General features: G+C 46.6%; 1 protein-coding gene across 14 annotated transcripts in view; it reads right to left on the bottom strand.

Moving 5' to 3' along the window:
• Positions 1 to 3882: 3882 nt before the first annotated feature.
• The window catches only part of Epb41l1 (erythrocyte membrane protein band 4.1 like 1), a 127476-nt gene continuing 119776 nt past the window's right edge, over positions 3883 to 11582 (bottom strand). For 13 of the 14 annotated variants that reach the window (XM_040732885.1, XM_040732886.1, XM_040732884.1 and 10 more), the window contains one exon: positions 7210 to 11101. In XM_040732885.1, coding sequence (XP_040588819.1) covers positions 11015 to 11101 — 87 coding nt within the window. In that variant the 3' untranslated portion in view covers positions 7210 to 11014. Of the gene's footprint in view, positions 11102 to 11582 lie in introns of all 14 variants that reach the window. The other variant, XM_013124062.3, reaches the window with a different exon arrangement.

Raw genomic sequence — 11582 nt, 5'->3', positions numbered from 1 at the left:
TTATCACCCACCTGCCTTTTAAGTGACATATTCCAGCACTATGACAGTTGTCAACTAAAAGGAGCCATAAAAGCAGTGCCCCAATCCCTGGACAGCCCCTGCCACTCCTGGAAAGGTTTCGAGTCCCCTAGCCCCTTCACTAACCCCTTTTCTTTGGCATGCTATCTGCATCTCCCTAGCCCCAATCGGCCAACAAGTTGATTTGAGTTTGTCTCCAATTTCTGTTCCTAACCAAGAATAAGCCTCCCTTGCTGCTAAGTGTGTCTTACTGCTGGTGCTACAATTCTAAGAGAGAAAAATGACCCAAGATGGAGATGGCAATTTGGTAATTAGTATTCTCAGTCTACAAAAGAGAAAGCCAAGGTTCAAAGCAGGGCTACAGACCCAGAGAGTGCAGGATTGGGATGTAAAACATGATCTAGTTGGAACTCTGGTCCCTGTTCTGCTTGTCTGTCATACTTCCCCAGTGACAGCTGAACCCATCAATCTGTCTCACTCACCATTTCACAATTCATCTCTTGGGAGGCTGAATCATCTCAGACAAGGCTAGATGGGGCGATTGCGGTTAATCACATTGGGCTGCCACAGGGTTGGCCAGAGGCGCTGTTCACTACCAGGCACATCAATCTCAACCCACCCTGTCAGTTCCGTTTCTCTGTGAAGCAGCCACTTCCTCCCCTCCCCTCCCCTCCCCTCAGCCATCTTCAGAGCTGAGCTCTATGGTGAGGTCACTGGGCTTCCTGTTCCAGGTGGCTCCACTGTCTTTTCAGAGACTCAGGGCAGTTAACACGGGACACAAAAGTTATAGAACATGAAGATGGTGACCTGGGAATCCAACTTTGTGAACCATGTTCATCCAAATCACAATTTCTCAACTTTGGCACCATTGGTATATGGGTCCAGGTAATTCTTGGTTGCAGACAGCTGTTCTGTGCATTGGACGAAGTTTAGCAGCAAACCCAGGCTCCAATTCACAGAACACTGGGAAAATGTGACACAAAAAATGTCTCTAGAAATTGCTTCATCACCCTCTTCAACCCAAGCTGAGAAATACGTTGATTTAGATGAACTACCCCAGTTATTCCCTGGAAGCAGAGAGACTTGTTTTACATGTCCAGGAGGCATAGAGTCCTAGTATTTGTAAACTAAGTCCTATTCCAGGATCCTAAAAGTAATCACCATTAAAAGAAACCTACAAGGAAAGTTCTGGAACACATTCACAGAGCTCCTTCAAGTTGTTGCCTTTTACAATAGATAAGACTCTGAAGAAGAGTAAGTTTTTGCCACCATGGCCTTTGTATCATTTAATGATCTGGTTTTACAGAGAAAAGCAGTAGTACTTAGTATCTGAAATGAAAGGAAAATGTTCAGAGTGTAAGGTTCTTTTTTTCCTTTTTCTTTCTTCTTCTTCTTCTTCTTCTTCTTCTTCTTCTTCTTCTTCTTCTTCTTCTTCTTCTTCTTCTTCTTCTTCTTCTTCTTCTTCTCTTCTTCTTCTTCTCCTTCTTCTTCTTTTTTGTTTTTGTTGCTGTTTCTCAAGAGAGGGTTTCTTTGTGTAGCTTTGGAGCCTTCCTGGAGTTTGCTCTGTAGACCAGGTTGGCTTTGAACTCACAGAGATCCTCCTGTCTCTGCCTCCCAAGTGCTGGGATAAAAGGTGTGTGCCCCCACGGCCAGCCAGAGTGTAAATTTTAAAAAGTATTTAGGATGGTATGTATGGATGATCTCAACTCTGAAAAATAAATGTATGTAGAAAAAAAGACTTGTTTTAGCCGGCAGCAGTGGCACATGCATTTAATCCCAGCACTCGGGAGACAGAGGCAGGTGGATCTCTGAGTTTGAGGCCAGCCTGGTCTACAGAGTGAGTTCCAGGATAACCAGGGCTACATGGAAAAATCCTGTCTCAAAAAAGCAAAACAAAGCAAAACAAAAGACCTGTTTTGTGAGATTCGGAGTGATTAGAAGGGAGACCCGAGTGATTTTCTTGACAGGATAAAATGGAAGGTGCAGAGTGTGTACCTTAGGTGACCCAAGGAATACATTTAGATTTTACATAATTATGATTTTAATTTTGGTTTTCGAGGCAGGGTTTCTCTGTATGGCTTTGAAGTCTTTCCTGGAACTTGCTCTGATGAACAGGATGGCCTTGAACTCACAGAGATCCGCCTGCCTCTGCCTCCCGAGTGCTGGGACTAAAGGCGTGCGCCACCACCGCCTGACTTAATTTTAATCTTTACTCGTTGCTTTCTTTCAGTTACAGGCTGTGTGCTTGCCAGGCAAGTACTATACTTACACACACACCCAGCATACTTACTATACACACCCAGCATACTTACACACCCCCAGCCCTTCCCATGTATTTCTATGGACATTCTTTTGTCAAGTGGCTCTAGTTATTTACCTTTGGAATTATTTTTTTTATTATTTTGTTTTGTTTTGGAGACGGGTTTCTCTGTGTAGATTTGACTGTCCTGGAACTCACTCTGTAGACCAGGCTGGTCTTGAACTCACAGAGATCCACCTGCCTCTGCCTCCTGAGTGCTGGGATTAAAGGCATACACCATCACTGCCTGGCTAAATTATTAATTTCTGTAGTACTGTTGTGTTGAACCTAGGACCTAGTGCATGCTATGCAAGCTACATCCCCAGCTCTATTTTTATTTTTTAACATTTTGTAGTGTGTGTGTGTGTGTCCGTCTGTCTGTCTAGGGAAGCAAGTGTGCCAGGTTGTGTATGTAAAGATCAGAGGACAACTTGCAGGACACAGATCTCTTCTTCCACTATGAAGGGCCTGGGGATTGAACTCAGGTTATCAGGCTTGGTAGCAAGTGCTTTGACTAAATCTTTACCTGCTGATTCATCTTGCTGGTCCCCTAACTTTCTCTCTTAAATGTTTTCAAAGTGAGTTACTTTAAAGAAAAGTTGTCACTAATGGGATGGGTGGCATGAGGATGTGGAGCACATGTGACAGGATTGCTGGGCACATTTGTTTTTTCGAGACAGGGTTTCTCTGTATTGTTTTGGAGGCTGTCCTGGAACTCGCCCTGTAGACCAGGCTGGCCTGGAACTCATAGAGATCCACCTGCTTCTGCCTCCCAAGTGCTGGGATTAAAGGTGTGCACCACCAATGCCCGGCCGCTGGGCACATTTTTTACAAGGCTCTCATACAGGGGGGTTTGCTTTTCTTTCAGATGGATTATGCTACACTTCCCTACACCAGGTTCTGGGGCCCACATACTTACTGTCCCCTCTGCCTAGAGATTTCTTATTCAAGATTTTCGCCTTGCTGGATCTTTCTCTTTATTCTAAAACGACCTCCTTAGGGAGGTCCTTAACTGGCTACCACTGATTTTGCCTTTGTGGTGCCGGGGATCACAGACAGCCCTGTACATGCTAAGTACACTCTGCCACTGAGCTACACTGTCACCTTTGGCCTTGTTAACGTGATCCCCTTCAGTGACCCCCACTGCCTCCTCTGTGTTTCCTCCCTGGCGCTGATCTCTCTAAGCAGCTTTTCCTGTCTCATTGTCTCCTGCACCTGAGAGCCCTTGACCCGCAAGGACTTTCCCGTGTGCCATTGAACCCACGGAGCTTAAGCCAAGGCCTGGGCCCCAGTGGGAACTCCAACCTTTGCTAATTAAAATTGTTCTACATTAGAGCCTGGCTTGGTGCATGCCTTTAATCTTAGCACTAGGAAGGGAGAGGCAGGAGAATTTCTTCGAGTTCCAGGCTAGAGCTATATGGTGAGATCCTGTCCCAAAAACAAAAGAAAAATGTTCTACATTGGGGTGTCTCCACTCCAGTCTACATTGAGGTGTCTCCACTCCAGTCTGTATCAGCTTGAACCGGCAGTCAAGGTCAGAGGAAAGGAGAGAAGGGAGTCCACGGTTCAGCATCAAACACATTTATTTCACTTTTATTGAGTATACAAGAACAGAGAGCACACGCATACAGCACGGAGCACTGAGGTGGGGGAGCGAGGGGACAGAGAGAAGAGGGGAGTAAAAAGGAACAGGACAGCATTGCAGGTGGTTGGTAAGGTGCTTCTGAAAATAAAAAAGATATATTTAGAGTGATGTTGCTCATGCAATCTCAGGCCAGTCTTGGTATGTGCTTGCAGGATTCAAAAACCCAAACAGGTCCTGGCACTCCTTGTACCCTCACATGGAAAAGATCCACAGAAAGCAGAAGTCGGGAAAATAAAGGTGCGTGAGACACAGAGTGGAAAAAAGGCTCAGGCTGCAACTAGTTGCTCTGCTCGTTCAGTTCAGTGGGATGGAGTAGCCCAATGTCACATGGTGAGTTAGGAGCTGTATCTAGAGGGTCACCCCGAACTCTAACTGCTCTCTGAGGCTTTTCCCACCCGGTTACCTGGCCTCCTGGATAGAGAGGTGCCACAGAGGTCACACACACACACACACACACACACACACACACACACACACACACACACACACGAAAAGGAAAGAAAAGAGGTTGAAGACAGACAAGACAACGGATATCCTTATTCTCTATGGAATGGAGGATGGGGAAGAAACAGTGACCTAGATTTTAGCTTTGCAAATCCCTTCCTCCCTGGGCAGGGTGCTGACTGCCTCTCTGGGGGGGAGAGGGGGAGTCAGACCATCCATGGAGTGAGTGTCTCCCAAATTCTAACATCCCACAAGTTAAGCTGTGTCATTTCATCCTTTCCCTGTAGCCCACATTCATGGCAGGTGCAACCCTCCCAACAAAGATCCTCCCTGTGAGGTATGTATGTCCAGTGTGTGCGGGCCGGGAGTTCCTGCAGAGGCAGGTGAGGCCTGAGCCCAATTCCAAGGGGATAGAGCCATTCTTGCTCTTGGCTCAGAAGCGGCAGGAGCTTGCATGTTGTAAAGGGCGGGCAGGAGGTTCTGTGACTTCTCCATCAAGAATGGACAAAGATCCTGGAGCAGAGAAAATGCTCTGCCACAGTGGAGTGGGCTACCAGCCTGCACCAGGGGCATATGATTGCCTCTGCCATCTAAGAGCCTGGCTCTACTTCTCAGCTGCCACAGAGAAAAGCTATTCTAGCTTCTTGCCCTGTGTCAGGCCAGCACCTGAAAATAGGTAAGGGGTACATAGTAGGAGCCACTAACAAGCAAGCCCAGAGGACACTTCTAGCCTGGACTCTCTGAGACATTTCCAGGTAATGGCTTATCCGATGGAGGGAGTGGAGAAGTTCTGAAATGAGCCAGCTACGGTTAGGGATAGGCTTGTCCAGCGGCTTCCCAGGTCCCCCCTTTCCTTTCATGTTTCTCCTTCCACCTTGAAAATAGAGCCTGGCACAAAGGGGCAACCATAAACATTTGCTGAATAAATACACGAACTGCCTTAGCAGGGCTAGGAAGTGAAATGGGACTGCTGTAGGACATTTTCCCTTAGAAAGGGACATTGTTTGTGGAAAGCAAGCCAGACGCTTGCATATGCCAGAGTGTAATGCCAAGCTTCTGGTGGGGTTTTCTCCAAGGGCTCCTGTCATCTCAAGGCCATTTCTGAACTTGGATACTGACTGACAACCGTCTTGCAAGCCAGGGTTTAATGTAGAGGGAGCCAGTGGGCAACACTTCCTCATCCCTGCTATTGTTCTGGGATAGGTGAGGCCTTTGGAAATGCACTATGGGCCCGTCATGGCCTTCCCTGTGTTCATGGCCTCGTTATCATGGCTACTTTAACTCAGGAAGAAGAGCATGATTCACAAGACGGAAGCGGCAGAGGGGGAAGGCTGGCTGGGCATTTCAGAAAACCAGGTCAGAGCCATTGCTTTCTACCTCGGCCAGGCCACCACCTCCCTTAAGAGAAGGGATTCATCGTGACAAGGCGGTGAAGAGCACGGCAAGACATGGTGGACTACAAACCAAAACAAAGACCCTGGTAATAGTAAAACAGAAAGAGAGGACTGAAAACCAAGGCAAGCCCCTGGAGGTAGGACTAGCCTATAACCTCAGCAGCGGAGTCCTGAGCACAGACCCGGCCCTGACGGCTACTGCTGCGGGAGAAGGCATAGTGGCCTGGCATGTCTGGGACTACATCTGTGTTGCTTCCTTCTGGCCAAACCCTCACCTCTCCATGAAGGGCCCCCCAGTCTCCCCACCAATCACCCAGTTACAAACACCACACACAGTTTCACTACACTGAATCTGTCAGCCCTACTGGGAGCCGGCCACACCCAGAGTCCAGTGTCCTCGGCTGGGCCAGTTTGGCAAGATCTAGGAACCTTGGGATACATCACAGTCAGGTAATTATAACTTGAAAATGTCAGCTGCATACTTACCAGCACAGTTTATTTTAATATCTGATTCCTGTTACATGTAATATACATAACTTAAAATCATAGTCATACAATCTCCTACGAGCTGCACCTCCGTCATGAGAAACCGGAAACATACAATGTCTACTTCCCTTCCCACGGCTTCTTTTGCTCTTGTAGTCTCTTTTTCTTCCAATGAGTCATCTGCAGTGGCCCTCAGCAGGACCAGGACACAGAAGAGGAGGGTCGGGGAGAGAGGCAGGAGGGAGCTGAGACAGAAAATGGAGGCAAGATGAGTAGAAGTCGGGGGGAAGCAGGGAGCAGGAGAACAGAGAGGGGGTTTTGCAGCCCAGTGTCAAGACCCAGAAAATAACAATCGAGTAGTCCTCCCCCTTCTCCTCCATGTGGGCGACTTCCATTCTTTCTTTCTTGGAAAGTAGTTGACTGTGTGTGTCTTGCTGCTGTGCCTTCTCTTGCTTGACTACGGGATCTTATTTTTTTCTTCCTTTGCGTTAGAGGGAGCAACAGAGAGGCTGGAGAGTGGGTGGGGTGCTGCTCGTCCATCCTGGAGTGTGTGCAGCCAGGGTTCAAGGGGACATCTACAATCATTGTGGTCTGCTTTTGTAGTTTGGCAGGAGAAAGGGGTGGGGGAGCGAGAGATTATGATTGTTACATATTTTCCTGAAAAAAAAAAAACCCCACCAATTCAATTCGTCTGCAAAGGAAATGAAGGTTGTTTTGCAGATGTTGGTTGTTGCCATCGGCTGACTGCTCCGCCAGCTCCAGCAGCAGTGCAAGGACGCGGTGTTTCCTGTATATATATCTATATCTATATATATCTATATATATATGCTTTCCCTTCCCAGTCTCATCAGTGACAGTGCGTCACAGCTGGGATGTTGGTGTTGGAGAATCCAGAATGAAGGCCCCTTCTTAATGGTTCTCTGGCTTGGGTTGGACCAGACACGCCAGCATCTCTTCACGGAGGTCAGGATTCCTGGGTGCCAGCGACAGGAGAATGGGGTGGTGGGTTCAAAGGAAGGAAGAGAAGGGAAATTAGTTACTTTAGGCACTCACCTTTAAACAATGGGCAAGCAGTTCTAGCTACGTTTTACCCTGTATGGTGGCCCAGAGAGAAAGGGTGACTTATCCAAGGCCACACAGCTTACTCGTGACAGCTAAGAAATGACACAAATGAACCTAACTGCAGACTCCACGTGTTTGCCTGCTTGTTCCTGAGGAGGCAATGCCTTGCACTTTGCCCTGAAAATCTTTTCCATGGTCCTTTAATGTGGACACGCTCCAGCCACCGTCATTTTACTTTTCTCCTTTGCTCTTCTCAGTTCTGCGCTGTTTTGTCCTGGCTACAGGTCTTCTACTCTCCCATGGACCTGCTGTGGCCTGGAGATTAAACACCAGACAACAGTGCTTAAAGAAAAAAACCAGGGTCTGGTGCCAACTAAGGGCTACCTATAGAACTAGAGTTTAAGAGTGTTAACTCTGCAGTCATACATCCTGAGTTCAAAATCCACCCTCCGGCCTGTCTGCTTTGTAACTGTGGGCATGTGTCTCAACCTCTCTAAACCTTCACCAATTTCTCTATAAATGGGACCTGCCTTTCACAGGTAGGAGCCACCATAGAGGGAGCCTAGCATATAGGAATACTGAATAAGTAAATGCCTTGTTGCTACACTCGCTTCATCATAGCCCTTTCCCCCATCTTGCCAACAGCAAGGGCTACCATTTACCTACCTTCACTATTGGCAACTACTCAAAATCATTTGCACATGAACAGCATTACTGACTCTTGTCACCACATAGGATCAAGTATAATCAAAGTGTCATAAAAGAGTCCTTCTTGGGTCATTTGATGAGAAGAAAAATGATGTCTAGAAGGTTAATGGAAAGCACACAGTCAGAGGGACTCAGACACCCAGGAAAGCACACAGTCAGAGGGACTCAGACACCCAGGAAAGCACACAGTCAGAGGGACTCAGACACCCAGGAAAGCACACAGTCAGAGGGACTCAGACACCCAGGAAAGCACACAGTCAGAGGGACTCAGACACCCAGGAAAGCACAGTCAGAGGGACTCAGACACCCAGGAAAGCACACAGTCAGAGGGACACTGAGTCCCCCTAACAGAGGAGACTGATCCATTGGTCAGCAGAATGGCTACAGAGCTAGGCCTCCAGAACCCCATCAGTACAGAGCTCCTAGCACCATGGCTTCTATATCGAGCTACACAGGGACTTCATAAGGACCAGTGTATAAATAAATAGTAATTCTCAGGCAGTAGAGGTTCCAGGTCCCGCTCAGCTGATCCAGATCAGACTATCACAAGGCTTCTCAGGCAGCTTCCCCAGGGGATGTCATCAACTCTGCACTAACATGACACGTAACCTACCCTCCACCACACTAATATCACGGAGAAGAATCAGATGACTGAAGGCACTGGGATGACAGCAATCTGAAGTCTGAGTGAAATGACAGGAATGTTTTACCATGACTAACTTGCTCTCCTTCTAGGTCAGAATATACTATGGAAATAGAATGTGAGCCTTGTGTGGGATTTACTTCCCTCGTAAATAGTTTTCTAGATATCAATATTAAAATTCTTACGTATTTCAGCTGGGTGGTGGTAGTGCACACCTTTAATACCTGCACTCAGGAGGCAGGGGCAGGCTAGCCTGGTCTACAAAGTTAGTTCCAGGACAGCCAGAGCTACACAGAGAAACCCTGTCTCAAAAAACCAAACCAAACCAACCAAACAAACAAACAAAAACAAAAATCTTAGATATTTCTACTTTTCTAAATTTTTCTAGATAAATAGGAAGTTTTAATTTTCAAAATTTAAATTCTTAATGCATGTATATGTATGTTTTGTGCATGTGTGTGCATATCTGCGTGTGAGGTACACATGAATGCATGTGCATGTTTAAGCCAGAGGTCAACTTTGGGTGCTGTGGCTTATCTGTCTACATTGGCTTGTCTCTGTTTGTGTCAGGTAGAGTCTCTTCCCAGCCTGGAGCTCACCGAAGCCAAACAGGCAGGCCAGCAGACCCCAGGCACCTGCCTTGTCCCTGCCTCCCTGGCACTGTAATGCCAGCTTTCTAAAAGTGAGTTCTGGGGCTCAAACTCAGGTCCTATAATTGCATGGCAAATACTATGCAAACTACACTATTTCCCCAACACTTAAATTCTAAATTTTAATGTAATAAAAAACAAACATGTGTGATGGCTTAAATAGGAATGACCTCCATACCTCCCCCCCAATATATTTGAATTCTTAGTCCCTGGGGGTGGGGGGTGGGTGGGAGGGTGGAACTATTTGAAAACATTAAAAGGATTAGGAGGTATGGATTTGTTGGAGTAGGTGTGGCCTTGCTGGAAGTGTGTCACTGAAGGTAGGATTTGAGGTTTCAAAAGCCCATAGTGGGCCTGGGCTCAGTCTCTTGTCTCCCCCTCCCCCCTGCCTGCTGCCTGTGGATCAGGATGTAGCTCTCAACTAAATCTCCAGCACCATGCCTGCCTGCATGCTACCATGCTTCCCACCATGATAATGAGGGACTGAACCTCTGAAACTGTAAGCCAGACTCAATTAAATACTTGGTTTTATAAGAGTTGCCTTGGTCACGGTGTCTCTTCACAACAATGTGAAATTCATTTTTGATAATATTTGGGGACCTGGGGGTGTAGTAGACTATTTGCTAGTATGTGCCAAGTCCTAGGGATTGATCTCCATTGCCTTAAAAAGCAAAAGGGCCTGGGAATGCAGCTAAGTTAGTAGAATGCTTGCCTAGTGTGCAAATACCTTGGTTTTTGGCACAGCATAACACCGGGAGTGGTGGTGTCTGTAATCCCAACACTAGAGATGTACAGGCAAAAGAATTAGGAGATCAAGGTCATTCTTGGCTATAAAGTAAATTCAAGGGCAACCTAGGCTATATGAGATCCTGCCTCCAACAAAAACAAATGAAGCAAAACCCTTATCGATCATATTACTTAACTCAACATATTCCTTTTCATTTCATAAGTATTAAAATTTGCTGACTTCTTTTTCATACTAAATCTTCAAAATCCTATATGCACTTACCCTTAAAGCACATCTCATCTTGGATGAGCCATTTCAAGTGCTCAATAGTCACATTTGACAGTGATCATCATGATGGACCACATAGAACAACACTGCCACCATTACAGAAGTTCTTTTGGATGAGACTGGTCTAGACCCTGGTTAGCATTTTTTCAAATGTCAGGAAAATGTTTCAGGCCTTCTCTCTCTCAAAAGTCGGCTCTCAAAGGAAGAGGATTCTTGTACTGACTCAAGGAAAGGGCAGTGACCAGCTGCTGCTTGGGGGCCTTTGAGGTGGGCGTTTCCCATTGCGGTGTAATATATGAGCTGTATACAGTGCACAGACCTAAGAGCAATAAGAACTTGACTTTTCTTGTAGGGGGGGCAGGGAGGATAGATCCTGGTGCCCCACTCATGCTACACATCTGCTCTATTGTTAGGCTAAACCCCCAGCCCTAAAAATTTTATCTATGTATATCTTCATGTAGCTCACCCAGTTGGAACCATTCCCTACAAAGTCTTTATAGTTCTTCATTGGCACATTCTAGAGGTAGTAGTATTCTACTTTTATTCTCAACAGAATAAAAATTTTGCCTGCTATTTACTTCCAGTAAATGAAATAGCACAATAGGTACTTCCCATGTCAGTGATATTTTCGTCTTCTATGTTGATAAAATTCAGCAAGCTTCCAGAGAGGCAGAAGAATCCTCCCCAGTATAGGCTGTGAGAAGCCCAATATGTCCCAGCACTGTACTATTTAACACCTTCAATGAAATAGAAAGATATTGGGGTCCTCAGGAGTCTGGGCCTGGAGGGCCTGAGAAATCCTGGGTTTGTAAGCCAGCAAAGCAGATGGGACAAAGGTCCTGGGCATCACATCCCCTTAGCAACCACTCATAACCCTGATGGAGACAGAGACTCGGGGATGGCACCCAGACCGGCTAGAGCCTCATTTACATCAGTGCCCTGTGGATCTTCAGCACCCTTTCCTTGCCACTTGTGGACTTGCTTTTCTGGACTTGGGGTATGAAACTCTAAAGAAACCAAGACACCATCTTCCCTCCCTCATTCCTTTGGTCTAAAGCAGGGCCACTGTCTCTCTCTCGTTAGAGTCACAAGCCAGGTAGGTAAGGGTCACAGTTGTACTATCAATCTTGCCACCTGGGCTCTTAATGGAAATGCCTCTCCAAGAATCGTGTTTTTTTCCCAACAGAAACAGGGTTTCTCTGTGTAGCCCTAGCTGTC

The sequence above is a fragment of the Mesocricetus auratus genome, unplaced genomic scaffold, assembly GCF_017639785.1.
Source record: "Mesocricetus auratus isolate SY011 unplaced genomic scaffold, BCM_Maur_2.0 Super-Scaffold_100028, whole genome shotgun sequence".
Lineage (NCBI taxonomy): Eukaryota > Metazoa > Chordata > Mammalia > Rodentia > Cricetidae > Mesocricetus > Mesocricetus auratus.
Note: the sequence above shows the minus strand (reverse complement) of the source record. Positions and strands in the feature narration are given on the sequence as shown.